The sequence below is a fragment of the Zonotrichia leucophrys genome, chromosome 4, assembly GCF_028769735.1.
Source record: "Zonotrichia leucophrys gambelii isolate GWCS_2022_RI chromosome 4, RI_Zleu_2.0, whole genome shotgun sequence".
Lineage (NCBI taxonomy): Eukaryota > Metazoa > Chordata > Aves > Passeriformes > Passerellidae > Zonotrichia > Zonotrichia leucophrys.
Genome location: NC_088173.1, coordinates 29162448 through 29188350, shown reverse-complemented (window position 1 = coordinate 29188350; position 25903 = coordinate 29162448). Strand labels below are relative to the sequence as shown.

Below are 25903 nucleotides of genomic sequence, written 5' to 3'. Positions count from 1 at the left end.
CCAAAGTACAAATACACACTTATACATTATTTGATAACAGTGGAGACTTCTATTGCTTTAAAATGTAATGTATAGTTAGTCACTTGCACCTTCTACTATTATTTTTAAGTCTCTTCCTCTCCCTTGTCATTCCTCTGTAACCATGATGAAGTGTGTTTGAGAAAAACTCATCCTAACAAAAATCACTGATTATAGGAACACCAGTATTTTAGTAACTTCCTTTTCTTACAACTATTTGGGGAGGCTCAGCAAGTGACCTTAATTTGACTAGCTGACATTCTCTGATGGGTGGTATAGGGGGGAGTCTTTTATCAACACCCACATAATTTCATAGTAATTGCCAAGTACGTGGCAAGATTTGTTTGTGGCAGAAATGTGGAAGATTAATCCTAAACTTCTGTAGCTGGGAAGTTCCAAAAATACGAGGGTCCAAGAGCAAATTTCTAACAGAACTTATTTAAGACAAAAAGATAACTGATACTTTAATAAAACCTTTCAAAATAAGAGAGAGGATTAAACTGGGAAAGAGATGAGATGCAAATACTTTTAAAAAACAGATTAAAACAATTATGTACATTAATTGTTTACTCACCGGCTCTACTCTAGTAGAGCTTTCCTAGGCATATAATGCCCTATCAATCCCATAGCAGTTAGAGGATCTCATACAGAATACACTGCAATGACTCCATAGACCCTTAGGCAATTCATTAGGGTTTTAGGATTGGATAAGCTCTCTGGTTGTTCTTGTAAGACTAACAGAGAGCATTTCAAATTATGCTTTATTTGTTTAGCGATGAATATTATCATGAGAAGATGGTTTTTAAAAGAAAAATACAAAAGAGAAGCCAAAACAAAGCCAAAAAGAAACAAGCTAATTTTGTCACACATTTATATATAAATACCAACAGTAATTTGAGCTAAATCTATGCTAAGACTTTCTCTTTCAAGCCAAATTATAACCCAAGCCAAATTATATCCCAAGCAAACTGTTCCCAAACAATGCACAAGTCCTCAAGTGTTTTTGCTTAAAAAAAATGAGTTCATGTTGTAATTATCTAGGCACAAAGAGATGAGTAAAAGCTAGGATTTTTTTTCTCCATTGTTTTTACAGACCCTGCAAAAGTATGTATCTTACTTAGCTCACCACTAAAATAGATTTTGATCCAGAGTATTTGATTTAGCTCTGTATATTTCGTGACTTTTGTTAGTTTGATTTAAAAACTGTTACACAATGCAGGTTTTTACATGGTTTATGGTTTGACTGTGAGGCATTTATGATGCAATAAATACTGGTTGTATTGTTGGATAGGGGATTTAACAATTGAAAACAGAAAACTGATGGAAATGGATGGATCAAGTCTAGCTAATAAAAGTAGTATCTATAGTTACAGACTGTAGCACAGCTGAAGCTAAAGTCAATGCAATATATACTGTATGTTTAGCTGATAATGGGAGCTTGGAGGGAAAGCAATAAGCAGTGTTTAATAATGTTGGATTTTGTGTGTTCTGTGGAAGTGTGTTACGGCATCAGAGAGGGAACACTGACAGAGTCATATAAGAAGCTGCCAATAAAATATGGTGTATCAGGTTCAAAAGCAGCATGGGAGATGGCCGGTTGAGGAGAAGAGTGACAGGAGTGTTTTCTTTGGGCTTGTCTCTTGATGCCCTGCAGAAAACAACTGGAGGGAACAGTGTTGTAGGGGCCCTTGAGTCGAGACTTGCCTGGTTAGATATGGGGGGGCACCTGCTTTGTTCCAAGTCTAAGGGCTGTCTAAGGACTAAGTGGCTTTGGCTACATCTGATGTGGAGAGAAAGAAGATGGCCTCAGCCCCCTAAGCTGGATCTTCAAAGTGATGATCCTCAGCATGGCTGCTGGTGTCCCTCAAGCTCTGGACTTCACAGCACTGATCTCCAGCCTGCTGCCCCACACAGCAAGTACTACCAGAGGCCTTGGGCTCCCAAAAACCTCTGTGTACCCTGGTAACAGCAGTGGTTGGATGACTCCAGCATTCCAGTGTCTCTCTGCTCAGCAGAGGTATCCTTCCAGCTAGCTCCTTAGGGAGTCTTTATGGGCACAGGTCCTCACTGCCGCACGCTGGGATGGGATGAGCAAAAATCTTATCAAATACTTAAAGGAGTGTCTCTACCACTTCCTGGGCTACTGGATTATTGTACTCCAGTGCGCTCCTGAGCTCCACAACTTTCAGTGAAATGTGGAGCTGACTTATCTCCCAATTTAAGCCCATGCCAGTAGAGGCTGATGTAGCCCATCTTTGCTAAGATTGTTTGGGTGGCTGGGATACTGTGAGCAACTTGAGATAAAAAGTCACTTTCCTGTTTTTACTGCTTGGTTCCCTGCCTTGCTTCCTCAAAACAGAAGTTATGAGGGCCTGCAGGTGTGATGGAGAAGTGACATAGAGGATACATCTGGCCTTGGACATCTGCCCTTGCCTCCTCTACCTTCATGTTAGATTATGAGCCTTGACATAACTGGGCTGCATCAGCACGAGGAGATGGGAGAGGGGTGTGATTAGTACCTTGTTTAGTTTAATTTTAAACCCAGCACTCCAGTGGCAGAGGCCGGTGACACGGTGCTTTGCCTGCATCACTGCATGCTGTGAGCAGGCCTGCATGGTGCACAGTGGCTGACCAGGCTCTGCTGCTCTGCTCCTCTCACAGCTGCCTTTAACTGCATCGTCACTGACTGCAGTTGGGAACGTCCCAGAACAAAGATCTGCACAGACACAGCTCAACTGACTTGGGAGTCCTGATTATGAGCCTGACTTTTATCTCCTCTCCTTTGCCCCTTCCTTTGCATCCAAAGTCACAACAGAAGGATGTCCTACCTTACTGTAGGATATCCCATCAAACACAGAGGTGATTTCAGCTGGAGATGACACATTGGTTACAATTGGGTGCGAAGAGAGCAAAGAGTCATCCATCAGTACAGGAAGCACATCCTCAATTAAAACCTGTTCAGGCTGAGAAAAAGAAGACATTAGAATGGAAACAAAGGAAGGAGTATATGCCTACTTCTCAAATAAGTAGTTTGAATTTTAACTTCTCTAGGCAATTTAAAATAGAATGAAATTTTATGCCTCTAAAGAAGGACTTGCAAACTCTTGCTTTACATCTGAGAGGGGAGGGATACAATTTCTCCTTAACTAAGAGAAATTGCCTTTTTCAGATCCTGTTTTCCTGTGTGTATGATAACGCAGACACACCCATCCCACCTCCCTTGCCCCCAGTAGGGCAAAAAGAGTAGCCTGTGTTACCAATTTCAGAAGTGTGACAATATTTACAAAGCATTATGGTCTCCTCTTGCAAAAGAGGAGCTGGGTAGGAAGGGAGGGAGGGAAGAAGGAGGCAGGGTTCCTCATCCCAATGCTTAAATGTTTTTTAAATTTATTTGAATTTTTTAAAAAAGATTAAGTAGCCAGCAGTTAAAATCCCCTTATTTCCTAATCAATATTGACCAAAAAAAGACTAAAATTCAATTTAGATTTCCTCTTCTAATACTCACTAGGATAGTATTGAAATATCTTAGATTAACATAATATCTAGATAAAAAAAGACTTTTTATTTTAAATTCAGTAATTAGATCTTTTCTTACATAGTTAGGACCATAGATCTTCTACTTTAAAGGGTAAAAATGACCCAGGGAATGATTTTGTTCTTAGCCTCTCTGCAGGGAGAAAGGCAGGTAAAGCAGCAAGTAGGCATTGCCTGCTTCTAAAGTCACTAGGCTCAGGAGATAGTAGATTTTAACAGGTTCAACCTATGCAAAACCTACTCTGCTCCCTTCCACTGGCATGTTGTGTATGTCTTAGCACCCAGAACCTCATTACACCTCGACAGCTGGGAAAAATATATGTGTTCTGTGCCGTCACATCTGTTTGGGAGGGAGGAAAAAAGGAGCAAAAAAACTCCCTTTATTCACAGACTATAATGCCTATTTAAGGTCAACTTTGTAACACCCTTAAAGCGTCTGGAGCTGACACAGTTAGCGTCACTGCCTATTTCTGCTGTACAGAACAGAGATTGTCTGAGTTGGAGCATTTGAAAGGACACTTGAAATGCTGGCAGGAGCTGAATGGGAGTCCGCTATTTTCCTTGATAATAGCTCAAGCTGTGGAGACAGGCCCAGGTTCCCAACCCTTACCAGATCACATAGCAATCCTAAGTCCCATGAAGAGAGTACAGCCAGGAAAATCTCCGTCTTTCAGAGTTAGACCTTTAAGCAGCCCTGCAAAACTGTTAAGGTCTGTCCAGAACACACCTAGGTGTTATTTGCCATAATAACTGAGCCAAATTGACTCACTGGTTAAAAAAGAATGACTCTTCCCTGCAGACTGAAGCTTCACAAAGTGTACTTTGACTAGCTTCAGATCATAACATAGGTAGGTGAAAAACGTAGACCAACCTTTTCTTTATGTTGCACCACACTATGTTAGTTTTCCATAAATATACTTTAAGTCTTCATCATCCTTGTCTAAATTTTACTCCCTTCCAAAATGTTCCTCCCAGCCCCGCCAACCCTCTACAAGGCAGAAATAATTACCATTTCCCAGTCTGGTTCTGTTGCATTTACTCCCAGGAACTCAAAATAACTGGCAAATCCTTCATTTAGCCACAAGTCATCCCACCAGTCCATGGTCACAATATTTCCAAACCACTACAATTATAAACATAAAGATGTAGGTTTAGAAAAATAGTACATGTACATTTCAGTATCTCCATCTGCATACAGAACATTTATTTGCTTACTTTTCTTCCTGCTGCCAGATGAAAATTATCATAATTCTGGGGTTTGAATAGGAATGAAGGCCTTGCTTTGTGTTAAAACATTGCTTTTATTATAAAATTACATATTACTTGGGAGAGTGCTAATGATTCATGTGCCACTGAAAATATTTTTAGTTTCTTCCTCTTGATTTGATGATTTCTGCTTTTAAGGATATGTTTTCAGACACCCTCCACAGTGTATAACTGTTCTTGTTTGCCTGTCCAAAAGAGACATCTGCACAGGTAAATTAGTTTCTCTAAGACATTTTAGACAGATTTTCATAAGCTGGCTGACAGTCTGGGCTCAAGCATCTAACTTCCTGAGAAAAATTCCAAGGCAGTAGTCATGGTATTTTAAAGCTCTTACAGGGATCTGTTATAACATGATATTTTGCAATCAGATTTTGAGCACATGTAGAAGAACGTGAGATGAAGTTAATGACAGTATTTTCAAGATTAAAATGTTGTGACTATATATTTGTAGAAGAACCTGAGATGAAGTTAATGACAGTATTTTCAAGATTAAAATGTTGTGACTATATATTTGAAACACTGTAAAAGTGACTCATGTCCTAAAATATACCTGATGAACGAGCTCATGGGCTATCACAGCAGCTACTCTCTGCTTGTTGGATGTGGCTGACTCCGCAGGATCATACAGCAGGTTTGTTTCTCGGTATGTGATCAGCCCCCAGTTCTCCATAGCACCCGTCCCAAAATCTGGAATAGCTATTTTATCTGCATAAAAGAAAGAGAAAACGATTACCACTGTATCCTTTAAATCAATTAGCTTTTCCTCTCTGTGTGTATTTACAGCCTGTTTTGCTTACCATTTGTGATTCTGGCTTACTACTGTGGACTGCAAGCTATGATCTGTGTTCAAGAAGAGAACTGGCCTAAAGCAAGTGCCCTGGATCTACTGAGATTAAGAGGTAAGATCAGTTGCAGTTGCTGAGGATCTGTCCTGGAAGGTGATGCTATGGCATCTCCTGGGAATGTGCATATCATACATTACTTAATTTTGGCTCTAGAAATTAATACTGCTGTCTGGGGATGTGCTGTAGGCAGTAAACCTCCTGAAACTATTTGTAGAATAATGAGGCATGACATTGTTTGTCACACTGTTGTATTAAAAATATTTGGCACGTTAACTGAAGTAAATCCCCCATGCAGTGAACAACATCTGCTTCTACGCCTGGCAATTTGTGGGGGTCACTCATTTATGGTCAGTAATCAATACTGGTTTAAATGAGAATTGCAGACTCAACTGAACTAGCATTTTCTTCTTCAAATAATGACCACAGGCTTTCTATGTGGGTTAGTGAAAAAGTACAGATGGATTTAAAACAGAATAGAATGAAAATCCCTCACCTCACTCCAACAGAAGATAGGAATTACTTATTTTAAATTAAACAACTTGATTACAGAATCAAGCTGATAGTTTGGCAAGGGCTTCAATGACAGTCAAAAGGACAATACAAGGAGAAAGATAATGACAGAAGCCATAAATCAATGTGAAATACAATATTTAAATAAATCATTATGCAGAAACATATCTGATTCATCAGGTTTGAACTGGATAACTTATAATAGTGAAGGAACAACATGGTAAGTCAAGGTTAGGAATCCAACAAATAGACATTCTGGGAAAAACAGTGTAGAATCTACGAAAGTATCTATCCTGTGACACTGCTAACCTGAAGATACCAGTCCATCCTGTCACACAGAAAGGCCTTTGTCCAGATGCTGCCATGGCAAATTCATCAGACTTTCAAGACAGTGAAAGTTTGAATATAAAGCACAGGTGAGATATAGTACCTATTATTACTGGGGACCAGTTATGTGAAAGAACAACATATTGTACTGGCTTCCCTAATTCAGTTGTCATTGAAATGCAAACATATTTACAGTAAACTCAGGTGCTGTTTTGAAAGGAGGAGGTAAATGTCTTTTGTTAAAGTAACATAGGTTAGCATGATAGGTACAGGTACAAATAGCCAACAAAAGGTTTGCACAGCATTATTAATTGTCTTCAAAGTTTTGGGGACTCCCCCCCCATATTGTTTGCAGCTAGTATTTTTCCATCCTTTTAAGTTCATGAACTAACTGAATTACATCTTTGAAGGTCTTAGGAGGAAGAATTTCCAAAACACTGATTGCCTTCCTAGCTTGATTATTGTGCATGTTAAACTGCGTGAATCAGATGCAGACTCCAAATATCTCAAGCTAAAGGATGCTGGCTAACTTCTCTTTGCTTATTTTGTAACCATGGGCAAAATTTGAGAGCGTGCCTGCTCTTATTTAGTCCCAGATCTTTATTTAGCCCAGCAGTAGAAACTACAAATTAGATGCTGGACTACATTCATCTTTCTAAGACATGGATACACACCCACTTTGCACTAAGGTTAATAAATAATATGACATACTCTCTGGCAGTTTACATCTTCACTTATGTCACTGCTGACTTTTGTCCAGAAGTTCATATGGAAGTGGTACATATTTTTCTGAAACTTCTGGCTCTGTTTTAACTCATGATTGTCCTTTGCTGATGACACCAATGCTTGCCTTGATTTTCCACAAGATGCTTTAAAATAAACATGCCAGCACCAGTTTTCAGTTCAGTAAACTGAACTGTGAGAACTGGCAATAAAACAGTGACTGAGACCAACTCATCCATCATGACATTTAGAAACATCTTGAACTACATTGGTACAGTTTTAAAAGATCCTGACAAAATATCAGCAGTTAGCAACCAAATGCTTTCATGCTGTTTTCTACCAAAGCACAGAGATCTGTAGGAGCAACATAATCATGACACTGAACTAACGAAATAAAAAATATAAATGTTCATAGTTACCCAGTTTTGGAAGAGAGTAGTTCAAATTAAAGTACTCTTCAAAGAAGTCGAATACAGTTTTTGTTACATTTGCTGCATATTCTGCCGTGTGTATTTGCTGTGGCTGGGCGTAAACTCTCAGCTGTAAAATACAGAGAGACAATTAGAAAAGTTTTCAGTTAAGAGGAATCAGGTGTCTAACACTGAAAAGGCATTGAGCATACATATCAAAAACACTGCAGGTTTTCTCTGAGAATGGTCTGAACATTGAATTCTGTTCCCTATCACATTTATTCAACAAAGGTTTTCAAGTGTGTACATAAAAGATACCAAGCGAGTATGTGCACATTTTCCACTGTCTGTCTGAATTTTAAAACTGGCAAGACCCATGTCCAGAAGCTCACAGTGGCCAAGCTTCAAGCAGGGCCTGGTTACATACTAGCCCCTACTTCTCCACAGCCTGGTGTTCCAAGGAGGAAACCTGGGCAAGCACAAAGGAGATCCACTTGTTCTGAGCGGTTCACAGATCTTGACTGATCCCATCAGATCAATCTTCAGGAGCACATCTCTATTGAAATGTGTCAGAAGCCTATAGCACCTTATTTTATTCACCTTCTTTGTACCTTTCCTGTGTACTGTCATCATGGTTTCCTCTTGTGCTTGCGTGTCTGAAGACCTCAACCCACTGACGACCATGCATTTACTAGATCTGTGACCAGACATGCTGTCCCATGCAGGTTGAGTAGCTGTTTGAGAAGGACCTTGGGCCACATAGCCACAGCTTTGGTGCCTTCTGGGCTGCTGCACCCCAGGAAATCATAAACAAAAATCAGTTCTCTCTTTTATGACCAGGGACTCTGGGAAAACTGGCATGTTTGGTAGCCCTGGCATGTTTGGTGTGATGAGTGACCATTTCTGTGCTCCTCCTGTATACACGAATGCAAAAAATGATGTGTTGAATATTGTCCTTTCTATCCCTGAAACCTGGTGCCTGGTACCCATTTGGCTATGGCTGTCAAGGAGTAGGAAACAAGCTCTGGAGAACTAGAATCTTTATGGCACCCATGCCCATTATGAGGAGGCTTGTAACTGGAAAAAACCTTTTGAGAAGTTATCTTCACATTGTGAAGGCAAAATTTGAGTTCAGAATTACAGGAGCCTTTTGGGGATCTTTCCCTCAGTCTCTCTGTCTTAAAACCTGTTGGAGCTGTATGTAGTCTGTTCTCTCTTCCCCACCCCTGAAGATCTCCAGTGTGGATGAGATATTTCAATATGCAGTGAAGTTTCTGGTTTTAGGAAAACTGATCTATCTCATTTTGCCAGCTCCATGACTCTTATGAATGGGACACATTCATCTGCTGCACTGGTGTGGCTTGTTTACCCTTTCAGCGCTGTCTTACAGCCAGGGATTTAGGGGCCAAGCTGAGCAAAGAAGCTGGTCTATTCCAGGAACTCTTCTGGAGCCTGAAAACACATTGATTTCAATACTATAAATTACACTTCCTCCAATGAGAGGGGAGGATGGGAAAGTGTTCAGAAATAAAGCTGGAACAAAAACAAAAGAAAACAAAAAAAACCCCAAAAAACTAGAAAAAAAAACCCCAAACAAAACTAAAACAAAACGAAAAAAAAGCTTATGAAATTCAATCAGGAATACATTCCAGCCAGGGGATTTCCCCCTGGGTCAGTTTGCAATTACTATCTGCAATTTCCACTTCTGTAAGCTCTTTACCCAATTTAGTAGTCTTCAGTCCCCTAGCTGATCCATATTAATGGTTTCCAAAACATTCAGCCTGCACTAGAACTGACTTTGGATTTCATTTGTATAATCTCCTCTGTGATTTTTCCAAACCAGACATTTAGTACCTGACAGGTAATCAGTTCAGGAGCATTGTTTCCAGCTGTGGGCACATTTCCCACCACTCATTTCATTAATGTCTTCATTAGGGCTTTCAGAGTGAACGGCAGAGTTTTTAAATAATTTACTGTGTCATGTGAGCTGTATGCTCTTGCTGTTGTTTATGAAAGTAATTTATGGATCAAGTGGATACTTTCTGTTGAATGAGAGATTTATTGTTAGAAATTTACACAGCAAACTATGGAATGTTCTTTTCAGGGGTTGGTGAATCTAAATACCTTTGTTCAGCTGGGCTTCAAAGTTCTTGGACAGGAAGCCTTGGAAAGGTTTTAAGAATAACTTTCTATATATATGATTAGAAACCCTAAAGATAGTCTGGGTTTCCTGGGGAAAAGATAATTTTTAGTGATTGATCTTCCACATGTATTTTATATTTGTAAAACTATGTCCATGTTAAGAGAAAAGAAAGTTATTATTTTAACCTCACTTAAACCCCAAGTTTTCTAGTGCAGGCAAGTCCTCAGACATTGTTTAGTGAATGACATTAATAAAATATGTAGTAACATAGGCCTAAATTAGAAGATGTTTCTTCAGGCAACCCCTGTACTGACACGAATACCCTTGCATCTACACACATGCACTTTAATTACCCTGTTTCAGTGAACACTCCCTTCCATTTAGAAAAGCTACAACCAGTCAGGAACATTGTGGGCTGTACTGTTTTGCTTGGGGGAAAAAAAAAAGCAGTGACCTCAGGGCCATATTCTGGAGCATGGCATGGACAAGTAGTAAATGTTTAACTTCTGCATGTAGAAAACAGTGTTACACACTTCTTCAGTACTTTTTTTCCCTACTGCACTATATTCTGCACAAAAATCTAGAAAAAAATTTATTTTTAAAGGAACAGAGCTATAGAGTATATCTAGTGAGACCGAGTAGTCAAGGTGCTGTCCCTGATAATGACCGGACCAGCTATGCTGAAGAGCAGTTGGTTAACAAAACTGTGTGACTGGGTGGCCTAAAAATGTGCTCCTGTGAATAACTTAGTCAAACAGCAGAGAACTAAGAATATTTTGTCTGTATCTCAAACCAGGCTCCATTTGCTTGTCTGTGTAATTTAGCTTCAGTTATTTGTCAAGTAAGAATATAAGCATACAGCATGACGCTAGCAGGGGCACAGAGGGAGGCCTCAGCACAGTCCTGTGACAGGAAGTCTTTCTGAGCTAAGAGCTCAGAGCTGAATCAGAACTTTGGAGATTTCTACGGAACAGATTTTAACATCAGCAAACAGCTTCCAGTAGGGAATGATTTGATGATCTTTTTTGGTTAAAGCCACTAAGGAAGAGCTAACTTGCTCATGGAACAGTAGAATGACTGGGGTTTTATTCTAGATTCCCTGTCCATTTGTGACATTTTCTCCAGAAACTGAGGAAACCACTGCCAGCTCATGTGAATAACAAGACCCTGTGTTACATAACAGGAAAGGAAGGGGAAGAAGCAGGGGCATACAGCTCTAGGGATCACTCTCTGTATCAGATGAGAACAAGATCTAAACCAATAAACAATTAACAGCAGGCTGAGTATCCCAAACTGGGTTTAGGCTAAATGAGGAGTTTCTGCTGAGGGGCAAGTTGTATTTTGGATTTCAGTTTGTGATTCAATGCAATGTCATGTGATCTCTTTATGCCTGATCAGCTACACCTTCAGGAGATTTGAATCTAAGCAAGAAATGGATTGGCCTGCCTACAGCATCTAAATGAAGGAGCTATTTTAATTTAATAGGTTCAGATTCAAACCTATTTGCTTCATTAGGGGATCAACCAAATATCCACCTGTTTAGGCAGACACTATCACTTCTATACTTTTTTTTACAGAACTTACATTGCCCAATTGCCACTGTGGCACTGTGGCACATTGCCTGTTGCCACTGTGGTAAAATAAAGCAAGCCAGTACATAATGGCACATAGCACTGTAGTCCTATGTCTCAACAGCTGTAATAATATCAAATGCAATTTTAACTCACAGAAAATTATAAAGTATTTGTATTCATGGCCTGGGAGTCTCCTGTACCCCCTAACTTGTACATTCCTTCAGGCAAGTCAGGGATGAGTTGGAGAGAGTGTTCCTTCCTCACCTGTGTGCTCATATGGGAGGCAGTAACTGGGATCTCACAAAGATGGGAGACAGGGAAGGACTACAAAACACTGTATGTAGTCCAGGTCAGAGGGACCACTGTGAACACATAATCTGATAAAATAGGCTGCATAAAATAAGCTACAGGAAAAGGAAAAACATGTCCTTGTTTGTATAAAAAGAGATTTTAAAGAAAAAATGCAAATGAAGGCACATCTGTCACCTGAGCCACATTCAAGCTGCAGAAGGACTTACAGGTTTTCCACTTGCTGATGTCCTCTCTACCCAGGTAAACTGGTGCACTGCAAAGCATACCAAGTAAGTGCTCATGGGGACTGACTTCTTAAAAGTTGTTCGATTCCAGCCATCACCAACTGGTACAGTTTGCTGCAGAAATGCAAAAATAATCAAATTGATTTTTGAAATTGCAAACACATGCATAAGAGTACATTTGTATGAAGACTGCAACTGGATAGGAGCAACAAATTACCTCTCCAGGTCTACCTCTTCTGGCATTTCATTACTGAAGGCATGAGAACAGACAAAGTATTTTTCTTCTGCAATACATGAAATGGTACTTTGCTTTTTTGGCACTAAAGAGGTTTACTTTGCTTTAATTTTCATCAGGGATTTGAAATCATTCACATGAGCAGAAATTTTGCCAACAGGAGTTTTCTGGTGTATGCTGTGTTTTGTTCTTGCAATAGTTGCATACAATAACATCACTTTGGTCAGAGAAGGGAAGAGACTGAATTCTCCCCTCTCTTAATATATGCATCACGTATTTAAGTTATGATGCAAGGATGCTACCTGGGATATAGACCAGTCTAATGAATCCATCCTGAAGTAATTCGAATATAAATGAATGGTGGGTTAGGTTATTAGGTGGGTTGCCTAAATACACATAAAATTTAATGCTGATCATAGTTTTTATTTACCAAATCAATTTTAAAATTTCCTGATTTTCTTAGATTGTATTTCCTCTAAGTTTGCTGAAAATACTCAATAGGAAGGGGTAGACACTGATCTCTTCTTTCCCATGACCAGTGACAGAACTCAAGGAAATGGCATGAAGTTGAGCCAGGGGAGGTTTAGGTTTGATTTTAGGAAAAGGTTTTTCACCCAGAGGGTGAAAACTGGAACAGGGTCCCCAGGAAAGTTGCCACAACATCAAACCTGACAAAGTTCCAGAGGCATTTGAACAATGCTCTTAGGGACATGGTGCCACTCTTGGGGTGTCCTGTACAGGGCCAGGAGTTGGATTTGATGATCTTGATGGATCTCTTTCAACTCAGCTTATTCTATGATTCTATTCTAAACATATATTTCTTTTATTCCTTTTCTGCTATAGTCTGAAAATTTTTGTGCTTCTGACTGGATGACTATATAATAGAACAAAAGCCAAAAACATATAAAAGATGTTAGCCTTCTAGAGATACAGTGGTTCATGAGATTTGTTTGTTATAAACACAATATAAATAAAGCACAGACAATTAATATTACATGTAATATGACTCCATGAACAAAACCCCATATTCACAGACATATTCATAACCCCTTTTCAAAAAGGTATTCACAATCTAATTTTCCATTATTTTACCCATTTTACTCTATTTTGATATCTTCTGTGATTTCAACAAAGTCAGGGCTTTAGTGGAAAAAAATTTGAAGAAATTATAGTGAAAAATGCAAATGAAATGTACAAGATTCTGATTTTGCTGATCTGATTTTGCCATGCTGGTTATAAAGCTCCACACCCCCAAAATTACAGGACAAGTAACATACAACATGTCTTGCCTTTACAAACTCTTACATTTCCATCTGTGGAAAAGATCTTTCCCAAAGTTCTTCCACTACTAAGACCAGAGGTACTGACCTTGACCAGATGAAAAAAGTGCCTTGCTATAATCCCTTAGTCAAACCTCAGTATGAATTCAGCATAATCTACATTTTCTTATCAGTTTTTTTTTTTTTTTTTTTTAGCAAATCAATTAAGAAGCAGTAGTTAGCCCTTTGCACACTTATTATTGTAGATCCATAACAGAGACAAGGTCCACATGTCAAGGTGTAAAGTAAATCTCAAAACACAATAAATCTTGATAACATATGGTGTTATCACCTTACTTCCTTGCTCATATTCTCACTTATCTGAGGAAAGGCACAGCAATCTCCTTTCATGTGTTGTTCATCAAAGTGCCTGGTGGTCTTCTAGGTATCACAGAAATATTTTTAATAACAATGGGTCAGAGCTTTAAATGTGCAAAGGGTATGGATGCATCTGTATGAGCCTGGTAATAGATATCTCAGCTGCATTGCTAAGAGAATAAGTTTGGGGCACTCTAAATAAAAGCAGACCTTTGTTTTCTGGGTGGGGGAGTGATTGGAAAAAATGCAAATGCCAACAGTCTGGAGGCTGGAAGCTCTTTTCTTTTTTTTTTTTTTAACTTGGCACTTTATCTCCCACTTCAGAACTTGTTAGTAGAAATTATACAATAGACTACACATTCAGTTGACCATTCAGTAGAAACCCTCTCATCTGAAAGCCATTCAGCCTTCTTCCAGAAGGCCCAGAGGTAGATAAATGATGCCATTGAATTTCATGCAAAATTTGGAATTTGACAGTAGGTCTAGAAATGGATTATTTAGGAAATTATAGACATGGTGGAATGACAAATATCCACACCCGTGAGCTGACAGATGCGGTTTCAGATCCTCATTATTAAAAAGAATAATCCTAGTCTTTCTGGCTAGCAGGATTCTTCGCCATTATATTGTGATCAGCAGACCCTTGTTCTGGACCATTATGCAGTTTTAGTGATTATTTTAGACTTTCCATGTGGGAAGCAGCTGTCTTGCAGAGTACTCATTCTCTGAGCCTACCCAGTTTGACAGAAGAACCTGCCAATATCTACTTATAGTCAGCAGGGGATGCTCACCTAGAATATCCAGCTGAGGGTCAGCTGGATAACAACAGAATAGGTGTTCCATTTTTGCTTTGGATTTGACTCTGTGCTGCCATGTTGTGTGCTGATGGACCACTTTGAGTCCTAACCAGCCAACCAGTTCTGTTCATGGAATGTCTATTAAGCGTGAGTTTTCCAGTGCCTGAGTGGTAGAGTCTGTGAACATGCCAGAACCTGGCGACCCACATTACCTTTCAGTGTCTCTACGGAACTGCTGCACTTAGGCAGCAGTTGGGAAATACTTACCTCTACTGGCATGTTTGAAAGTGCTTGGTACACATCTGGATGGATGATGGATATGGTGTAGGTTGCCTTTTTGTTTGGCTCGTCAAAGCAGGGAAATGATTTCCGCGCATCTGTTGGCTCATGATCAGTAGCTGCAATGCTCCTGAAACAAACAACACATTGGCAAGGCTTCATTATATGGCTTTGAAATCTTGTCCGCAATTTCTAGGCATTTTTTTAATGATTTCACAAATGAAATCCAACTACATATATTTGTGCATATTTATCCATTCATAAAAGCAGGTGACATCAAAAATGCAGGAGCTGACATCCACATCTGTCTGTCATCAACATCTTCAAGGTTTCAGAGCAAAAGCTAATGCAAATTGCTTATCATCAAATATTTTTAGGAGCCAGGCAATAAGAGAGGCATGACCTCTCATGCATAGTGAAAACTTTGCTCTCCCTCCTGCTGAGCTTTACCATTGATTTATCACCTAAAATAAAGAACTGATGATATCACCTAAAAGGAATAAGTTACTCCAAGACTTGTTTACCCACTACAGCATATCTTGGGATTAGGGTCTTGAACATCTCCTGAAGCAACACCTTGAAACTGTGCAAATGCCAATAAATCTCATCCTGTTTGTGTGTTTCTTTTCCTGCATTTACCACATTCAGTTTCCTCCTCTGCTCCTATGCTCCCCTGACTCCATTAGTGAAACTGCTGGAGAAAGCATGGAAAGTTCAGGTGAACATCCTAGTACATAACTGATGCTATGCAAGCTGTTTTGGGGGGGTCAGAAAGTCATCTCAGTTATGCACAACCAGCTGGAGGAGCTAGACAATAGGGGTCATGTAAAAACATAAGGTGAATGTTGTGAGCGTTCATATTGTGCTTGCTTCTCCCAGTGACATTGGGCTCCCCCATTAATGACCCACACCAGGGGCAGAGCATATTCTCCAGTGATTGATGGTGAAAGGGATCACAGATGCTCCTTCAATTAATCTGGAATGTTGAGCATTTTCTGACAGCACTTCTACAGCTGCTCCAACTATATTAAGGTAGTTTTTCTTTCCAAAAAGTAATTAAAAGTGTACATCATAAATTACAGATTGCAGCAATCCTACAAGCTCACTTGACAACCAATTTTTCAAGGTTTCTGTTGCCCTTGGCATTTCCCTGTGATGGTTAAATACTAAACTGGTCATTAGGAACTTGTAGCAGCAAGGGTCATTTACAAACCTGACAGAGGTAATATGTCTGGGCTCTCTCCATTCATGTTCCTTGGAACAGTAGCTCAAAGGTTCATGGGCAGAAAGCATAATGAACATTCACTTTAACATCATTTCAGACTCAACAGAGTTTCTTTTGCTTGGTGCATTCTTTGCTGTCACTCTCTACTTTTCATAGTATTTGAGAGCTATTTCACAATTAAGTTAACTCCAAGCCTCCAGGGCAATGCTTCACAGCTATTGGTTAAAACTTGGCTATATATTTTGACACATTTATGTCTTGTTCCTACAGACTGATAACACTGTGATACATCTGTTGATTTATAAGGTGATAATCCATCTATCCTCATATGTTTGCAGAGGCAGACAGACATTAGGAGTGAAAAACTTCAGCACTACCATTCCTATGGGTTAGATGATGAGAAAACCTGACTATGGCATGCACAGAAGTGGCCATAGAAACATGAAATGTTGTAATTCACTTTCAAACAACATAATGTAGTTTTTAGATAAGATTTTCTTCACTGCTTGGTGGCTTCTGCTCTTGATGTCCAGACCTTTAAATATGAACTAGAGTCGACAGTTGTAAACATCATAATAATAAGAAGTGAAGATCTGGCTGAGACTGCATCCAGCTGTTCTCAAAATAAAACAGTGATGCATTTAGAACCATGAGGAGTTTTCCTTCCCCTCCCTCCGAAGTACAAGTCATTAGTGTCAAACAACTTCCTTCCTCCCTGAACTAATTAAAGCATCTTTCTCCTAGTCTTCCTTAAAATTCCAACTCATTCCTACTTCTGAGAAAACTTTCTGCTTCAGTAAGAAAATCAGAAGTTTTACTTTTGTAAACAGAAGAAAATTCTTCCCTTGTCTATTGAATAAAATCCTAAATACATCCCTGTTAGACAGGGGCGAGCCTCTTGTTCTCTCACAGAAAACCGAGGGAATTCCTAAAACCAGGAAGCCATACCTTGTCTCTAATAGTAGTGCAAAAGCAAAGCCAGCTGCTGTGACATGTTTGTATTATTTTTAATACAAGGGGGCTTTAGCACATTCATTGAGAGAAGCTAATGACCTGAAAAACCCAGTACACTAACCAAGGACTCTTCTTTTGCTCCTCTCCATAAGATCTGAAAACAGCACAAGTGTTGTAATTATGCTCAGTGCATCATGCAAAGTAGGGAGGAGTGCTATTCCTTTTGCATCAATGGGGAAATGAAATGAGCAGACAGAGGAACAGTTTTACCAAAGGACTTAAGTGCTTACAGCTAGATTTGGGAACCCACAGAAGCATCTAGGCAAGTCTATGTCCAAAATCTACATTTCCAAAGTTTCTGCTTTCCTGTTCCCTATCTGCAGGTGCACATCAATTTAAATAGTCACAATTCCAAGGTATCTCACAATCTGCTTCAAGGCATATCCAAAAGCACCTTTTTCCTGATGGGGATTGTATGATCTGTCTGAACAGGATCCCCAAATGAGGTGCTCTTCTCCCTAAGCCCCTCAAGGAATCTAAGCAACATAGATTATTGAATCTATTTGGATATTTGAATCTAAGCAACAGCAGAGCCTGGACACGTGCCCAGTTTGTAAACCAAAGGCCTTATAGCAATGCTTGGCAAACCTTTGCCTTCACAGATAAACATCTGGGGAACAGGTCAGCCCTAGAAGCTGACTTTCAGTGTTATTAAGTCTCTCTAAAGGTGCTGCTGCTTCTAACACTGCACAGAAGGGATAATAGAGTTGGTTAATTATATATTGGATCTCCTTCTCGCCTCAGCCCCCTTCTCTTTAACATCCACTATTAACAGACTTGTTTGATCATTGCTGTTACCTGATCTGATTTGTATTTACTTGCAACATGACAACAACAGAACTACTTGAGTTGAAATTTTCCAAGAGTGGTATGTACCTCAGGCAAAGGCAAAATAAAAATGCTCATTCCAGTCAGCATTGTTTTTAAGTAGAAAGCTGGGAGAAAATGCATTTTTAATAAGTAATAAAACCCTTCCCTCACTGTCCTTCCTTACCCCATCCTATCCCCTACCCTCTGCTGCATAGCAACAACTTGGCTGTTGGTTGCCTTACTTTCAAAGCTATACTTACCACTATCATGTACATCACCTCTGCAATCTGCCCAAAGTCAATCACATGAAAAATATTTCAGAATTTACTTTTCACTTGTTCTTACTAAAGCCCTTCTCAAACCTAACACACTCACACCCACAAGCTCCTTTTTGCATTGAGTTTTCAGACTGCTGGCTAGCATCATCCTTGCAATTGTAGTTTCCAGCATTCAATTCAAGAAGTAGGAACAGTCAAAGTGAGCTCACATTTTATACTTTCTTTAGTTTTAGAGTTCTCCTTTCTTCCTGGTATCAGATGCTTGGCCCTTGTCTACCTGTACTGTCTGGATTTGAGGGACAGGCACTCACCTCTCCTGCTCTGCAACTCAGAAGACCTGTGTTCTGGTCCTCCTGTTCTGGGGTTGTGACAGACCTGGGGCTATACATTTAATATCTAGATATACTTCACCAGTGAAAAGTAACACACCTCAACATAGAAGGATTCTAGGACTTTGCACTTTAAAACTGCTGTGGAGATGTCAGATGCTCAAAGTATGAAACCAAAGCACCTTTTAAATCAGAGCAATGCTGAGGTCATATATGGAGGAAACGAGAGGAAAAGAGCTGTCTGGTGTTCAAGCTGTTCCCTGCATGACTTCTCCACGGGAAAAAATCAGTGCTTGCTTTATCCTCTACTCTTGGATCCGCTGCTGCTGGTGCCTGTCACTGCTGGTACTCCTGTCAGTGGCTGAATGGAGCTGACAAGACTCTCACTCACGACACCATTGTCCCAGGAGGGCAAAGAAATGCCATGAACACGTCAGTGTTTGTCTCCATGTTCCTGCTACAGGGCCTCGTAAATGTCTAGCCAAGTTTATCTACCAGCTGTAAAGGACAGTTACCTATTTTCTGATATTTACATTTCTGAAGTGATTTATCACTTCAGAAATGTAAATATCAGAAAATAGGTAACTGTCCTCTTCATACATTAACTGTGAAGAGCAGCCTTTGAGCAGAGGGCAATGGCTTTTTCAAGCTTCCACCTTGAAGCAGTACAAACCTGGTAAGTGGAATGGGTTAGCTGAACTGGTAGAGACTTTGTAATCATTCAATAACTGTTGATATATTCACAAGAAAGAGATGGAGCACCAAAAAAAGAGTAAAAGGTGATCCTAATTGTTTAGGCTTTCCTACATATAATTTAAACCAGCTGCAAGAGAGACAGGGAAGTTTGGGTTTGAATATTCCTCAGGCTTACAGCATCAAGGAGATATGCTATCAGGAAAACTATCAGAAGAACATTTTACACCAAAACTGTTACCTTGGGGATAACAGGAGAGAATGGTGATAGTTGTATGCTATTTATTGTACTAGAGAGATAAAAACAGGCCTTGATCCCTTCAGCTCCTTGAGGGAGCCGTTCAGTTCAAAGGTAAGCTTGGACCAGTAGAGTTTGAAAAGGTTTTTCAGAATATTAATTATAACAAACCCCTCATCTCTCCAGCCCACATTCACTAGTCAGAAGCCAAAGGGCTTTGAATACAGCATCCTCCTTAGGGGAATGAGAAAACTAAAGAACAGCCCAGAAATGTCAGTAAGTTGGTGAGAGACAAGACTGAAAAGCTGAAACAGGAATACAGCAGGCCTGAGCAAGTAAAAATAGAGAAGAAAGCTTAATAAATAAAACTGCTTTACTTGATCTGTCCATTCTCAGTATAGGTGGTCCTATAAAACCCAACCAGCGAACCATTCAGCCAGCCTTGAAACTTCAGCGTGAGCACATAGGGATCATTTTCACCAGTAACAGGGAGCTCTGCTGCTGCCTTCATCACAATGTATTCTTGTGGCTTGTACTCAAAGCAGTCATTCAGAGCAATCTGCTGTCCTGAGGATTTCCGGAGTGTGGGTATTTCTGTAACCTTGGTGTCTCGCAGGTGAAGCCACAGGGAGCTGGTTGGTTTTTCCAAAACTATAGATATACTGACTGTCCCACTGTAAGTGTCTTTCTCCATTTCAGGCTTGATTTCCAGATCATAGTGGACAGGCTTGACATAAGTGGGCAGCCTAAACTCTGTCCAGTCTCCAGTGTCATCATTCTTGGAAGGACAGGGACCCAAATCCACTGGGGGAGGAGGCTGTTCCGTTGTTGTTGTTGTTGTCGTTGATGTTGTTGTTGTCGTTGTTGTAGTTGTTGTCGTCTGATCTGGTGTTGGTTGTTGCTCTGTTGCCTCTGAAGCTTTAGGTCTGCTCAATCCCACACCAAGCCCCACAGCAAGTCCTACAACAACCACGACTCCACAGATGATAGCCACATGCTTTTTCTTCATGCAGTACCTCTTGGACTTCTCATCCTCAAAATCCATGCCCTCCATCTCTGCTCCTAGATCTGTTCTCAGAGCAAAACATTAACCACAAAAAAGCTTATTAGTCACTTCAGCACTTGCATTCAGTAAACTCAGCAGCCTTGGTTTGTATTTTAATTGTGTAGCTATAGCTGTTCTCTGCCTGTCTCCCTCACCTCGCTCTCCACAAGACACTCAATTAATTAAAGACAACATGCGTTTGGAGGAAATGTGAATGATCAAAGCGCAGCTGGGCTGGGAGACGGAGGGAACTGACACAGAAGAACATTGTTTCTGCCGTGCTCCCCTTATAAGCAGCACAACCCCACCCCCAGCCCCTCCTGTTCTGGCCTGAGTTAAATATAAAACAGTGCTATGTTAATCAGCAGTCAGGAGATGATCAGATGCCAAAGCTCTGTCAGCAGCTTTCAGAAAGAGTTTGCAGATGGAGGCAAACCCTCAACCTTCACCACTACCTCTTCCTTTTTTTCCTGTGCTGTGTCTTGTTTAGGTTTTTGAGGTTTGGGCTGGCTTATTTTTCTTCCTCTTACTAACAAAGATTTCCTTGAATTTCCACCCTATAGTTTGTGAAATGACATCTCAAAACTTGCAAAAATCACATATATCTTTCAGCTGCTTCCCCTCTTTTCTGGGCTCATTTACCTTTGCCGAGTAACTCAAGGCAGTCACAGACAGATGAATGCACAGTGGAACAATAAATTTTGATCACTGCTTCAAACTTTAAAAGTTGTCTAACTCCTCTCCCCCTCACAGGGCCACTTTTCCAGGAGATTGACCATAACCATGCATGCAAGCTGGTAGCTTGGGACAGCATTGCTTTGTCAGTCAGCACAATTACAGTGCTGCCTGTGAATCCTTGCTGTGAGGGACACTTCTAAGCATGATTTATGCACTAAAGATCTAATTTACCATTTATTGCTTGTCATCACAATGTGACACTTCATTGAAGCAAATTAATTGAATAGAGCCTGATTCTGCTTGAGGGAACCTTTTGTAAGGCTTTGGTAAGCCTGTAAGCAAGATTTTGCTAATGCAGTATGAAACTGAGCACAGTGGTAGTCTTGACCTTGTTTGAAACTGGACTAAAGGAAAATAGTGTAGAATAAAAATGCCAGTCTCTGCATCTCTTAGCCCTGTTTCTCCACTTATGTAGTCCACTTGAGTAGATTTTTTAATCAGGCACATCAGTTTGGCTTTATGCCTCCTACTTTAGTTTGTTAGGAGACATAATATTAGGATTATTATCACTTTTAATAATATTAGGATTCTTTTATTAATATTAGGATTATTAGAATAGGATTTTATTAATATTAGGATTATTATCATATTAGGATTATTATCACTTTTTACATCAGTTACAACTCTCTGACTACTTAGACTTCCCTTCCCTTCCCTTCCCTTCCCTTCCCTTCCCTTCCCTTCCCTTCCCTTCCCTTCCCTTCCCTTCCCTTCCCTTCCCTTCCCTTCCCTTCCCTTCCCTTCCCTTCCCTTCCCTTCCCTTCCCTTCCCTTCCCTTCCCTTCCCTTCCCTTCCCTTCCCTTCCCTTCCCTTCCCTTCCCTTCCCTTCCCTTCCCTTCCCTTCCCTTCCCGATGGATTTCCACCTGAATTGGATTGACTTAGGTTTTAGAATCAGTTAACACATGCTTCAAGCGAGATGCACTAAGCTGGGGAATTTCACCCAGTCTGTTCAGAAATTGATCTGTTCATAAGCCGCACTTCTAAATACTGACCATCACCACAGGGAACTTTAGCCCCCCACTTTGCATCAGCACACTGCTATTTATATATCATCTTGTTTCAAAGGCATGGGTTTCCTACACAAGCAGAGAAATAAAATGGTTTGGTTTTTTTTTTTTTTTGTTTGGTTGCATTTTTTTTTGGGGGGGTTTTTTTCAGATCATCACATTAACTCTTATGTATTTTCAAAAGTGAGAGACTGATGCAAAAAAAAAAATGAAGCAGAAAGCTAAAATCTGTTTCACATTATGCCTGTTTTTATTGTTTCCCATTTCTTTGCTGTGATCAAAACTAGATATGACATGGGAAACCAATGCCCTTTAATGGATTGAGTAAGAATTCAGCTTTTAGCAGCAGGGCCAGCACTGAAGATCATAGTCTTAACATTTAAAACCATTTCTTTCTTTTCTTTTGTTCTGATTGGGCAGGGCAAGGAAAAAGAGTTACAACAGATTTTAAAGAAGACATCTTTAGACAGAGCAGGCCATATGAGATAAGAAAACAAATTGTCTTAATTTCAGCATGGCTTTTACATCACTCCCGTTTTTATTTTCCTAAGTCATGAGCTTTCCTGTTAAATTTTTAACCTGAAGATGAAAAATGCTGTTTGAGCTTACAGACTGCAGAGCAAGTTATTTACTGTAGTTTTTGAAGACACTTGAAGATTTCTTCACTGATAACAATTACCTCTTTCAGGAAGAGCTAGAAAACAAATGTGGATGAGCTAGTCCAAAACAGCAACTATATATGTATTTCTTATCCTAAGCCTTGAAGATAACACTCGTACTGAAGTCCATTACAAGCTGTCAGTCAGGAGCAGTAGTGTAGTTATACACAAGTTGTAGCATTGATCTTCTCATTGGAATAACTGAGATTCCAACCTGGTTGCAGCCAAAACTAGATATATTTCTGGGATGGGTGGCTATGAGCAGGCTAAGTCCTCCCACATCTGAAACATGCTGTGTTACTGACACTCCTGCAGCCAGCCAGCAGTGCTGCAAGCTCCCTGCTGCCAGTGACCCAATACACATGGCCAAGGACAAACAGGGCCCAAAGTGTTAATTACTCTGCACAGTGGAGGAATTCCTCCTCCTCCAATGCAGGAGGGCAGGGCTCCCAAAAACACTGCTAAGCATTCCCCCTGTTTGGCTGTCTCCAGGCCGAAGGGGGCAGGGAACAAGATCTACCTCCCCAGAGAGGAGAACACAGTGGCCATCATGGGCAAGGTTAGATACTTTGTTTACTCTCTCCCCACCTGTATAAAATGCTGGATACCCATCTGAAAAGTCAAGGAAGGCTTCCTCCGAACTGCTCCAACACAAGCTACAAGCACGACTGTAGACACGTGTTGGCCAAGCCTGGATTGCTTAGATTGCTTTAGTTTAACTTCTAGAAATGAGATTTAAACAATCTTTGCAGTCACCTGAGCAGTGCTAACACCTGTCATAATTTGTTTGGTCTTGATTTTTTTATCCAATCAATTTCACTTCAAGCTAGGATTTAGTTCCCAGTTTACACCAGAATTACCACAACTAGCTTTATGCTGCCCCTTTGGATACCTAAAATGTAGGGGGTACAGAATCACAATGCTCTGCCATGACATTGCTGTGTGAACATGTAGATTCTTGTAGGAACAATACCCAGATAACTTTTCAGACAACTACCAGGAATGTAATGAATCCTAATTTTTATCCACAAATTGTCAGCCATTCGTTTCCAATGCAATTTACAATTTTAAGTGTGGAAAGTAGAATAAAATTGCTGCAAGTGACAGCCAGGATCAACACTAGGAAAGGTCTGCTCCAGGCCCTCAGGGAGATGTCAGATACTCCCAGGATATCCTTAATTGAAGCTGACAATGAGAAAAGAGCTGCTCTGGAAAGCATCAAAGACATGAAAATAAATGAAAATATATTAAAAAAAAAAAAAAGGAAAAAACTCCTCTGCAACTCACAACAAATGAAACTCCTCTGAGCCAAGTCATCCTTGGAATAATATCAAACACTTACTGGGCCAATGCCAAGGAGCTCTTTTTCTCCCTGTGTCTAGGGACTTAAAGGCAACAGGAGGGCAGCAGAGTCTAAGGACCTCTGATTCCCATCTGTTCTCTGAGGTGCCCTCACTGCAAGATTTTGGAATAATAAATGGATCCTTTCTGCCTCCAGCAGGAGGAATTTGTCTCTCTTTATGCTAAAATAACACTCCTTCGATTTTTCATTGCAAAATAAGAAGACATGAAGCAATCTGCTGTTGTGACTGCTTTCTGGCACAGCTACATTTGTAGATTTCTCCCCTGTGGCCCCCTACCAAAAAAATCTTTAGGAAATTAATTTCAGAAATATGAATCTGGTTAGAGTGTTGTTCCACCAGGTCAGAAACAAATATTGTCAGAAATTATTCCCTTGTCCAGTGTTTTCCTGTGTCTGTAATTACTGATTTTGTCTCTATCTTTTGGCTTTGAATCCTCTAGCAATCATTAATCCCCTAGAGTTCACAAGTCTTTGTAATTACTGGCTTGCAGTGATACTTGTTCCACTCACAATCTTTTCTATGACAGTTTTTAACTCCAAAACAAGTTCTTTTGGCTTGCTGTTGTTTCAAAGTGCAAATGTTTTGAACTGACTTGAGAAAGTCAGGATCTGTTTACCATAATTGTTTTCCCATTCAGATCTTTAAAATCTGGACTCAGTTTGTGGGATGCTGCTAGATGCAGTGCCCTGGGAGGACTGCATTATTTCCTGCTGCAGACTGACAAGTTCTGTCTGTAACACACCAGATGAAGTGCAGTGCAGCCCCACAGTTTTTCTGGGTTCTGCAGTATTCCCCCAGCAGGTCAGTGCTAGAAGTATTTATCACTAGGGTTGAGACTGGGGGAGTTACCTCAAAGCTTGTTCTCAGTGAAGTACTGTGAGTTATCATTAGCAGAGGCTTTGTTTTCTTCCTCTATTTTTTTAATGTTTCAAGTTCCTGGATGTAGATTCTGTGCCTTGAAATGTGAATGCCATCTTTTATACTATTTACATAGTAAATAGTCAAACTGCATTCATTTGGTTTCCTCTATCATATCATGTTTATGAGAAGATATTTTATCATGTATCTTACCAAATGAGCACTTACCATAAAATCATAGGATGGCTTGGGTTAGAAGAGACCTTAAGGATTAGTCCCAACCCTCTTGCCATGACCAGGGACATTTTCCCTACATCAGGCTGCTCAAAGGCCCATCCAGCCTGGCCTTGAACACTCCTGGGGACAGGGTGTGTCTCACCAACCTCACAGTGAAGCATTCCTAGTATATAATCTCAACCTACCCTGCCAGTTTAAAGCCATTACCTCTTATCCTATCCCTACATGCCCTTTAAGAAGTTCCTCTGCAACTTAATCATGATGATATGGTTTGATGTGATATCTTATCATATTCTATCATATAACTTCATCTTCCACTGCATTGCTATCAAGATGAGATTCCTTGTGCTCCATTCTAATGGAGCCTTTAATACAAAACCAGAATAGTCTGGATGTGGTGAATACAGTTCCAACTTTCCAATTCTACTGTATTTTATTATTTTTACAAATTTTTACCCTTTTTCTTGTAACATTGGCCATTAGAACAGTTACAGGTTATGGCTATGCACTCTTCACCTTCTAATGTCTTTAAAACATTCCTGAGGAGACTGTATCAAAAAAATATGATTTAAC

At 40.0% G+C, this 25903-nt stretch overlaps 1 protein-coding gene across 1 annotated transcript in view; it reads right to left on the bottom strand.

Moving 5' to 3' along the window:
- ENPEP (glutamyl aminopeptidase) overlaps positions 1-20485 on the bottom strand; it is a 35921-nt gene extending 15436 nt beyond the window's left edge. The window contains exons 1-7 of the mRNA XM_064712303.1: positions 19799-20485; positions 14823-14964; positions 11869-12000; positions 7643-7763; positions 5369-5523; positions 4562-4675; positions 2847-2981 (exon numbers count right to left, since the gene is read on the bottom strand). Of these exons, the coding sequence (XP_064568373.1) occupies positions 2847-2981; positions 4562-4675; positions 5369-5523; positions 7643-7763; positions 11869-12000; positions 14823-14964; positions 19799-20475 (1476 nt within the window). The 5' untranslated portion in view covers positions 20476-20485. The remainder of the gene's footprint in view (positions 1-2846; positions 2982-4561; positions 4676-5368; positions 5524-7642; positions 7764-11868; positions 12001-14822; positions 14965-19798) is intronic.
- Between the last annotated feature and the right edge of the window lie 5418 nt (positions 20486-25903).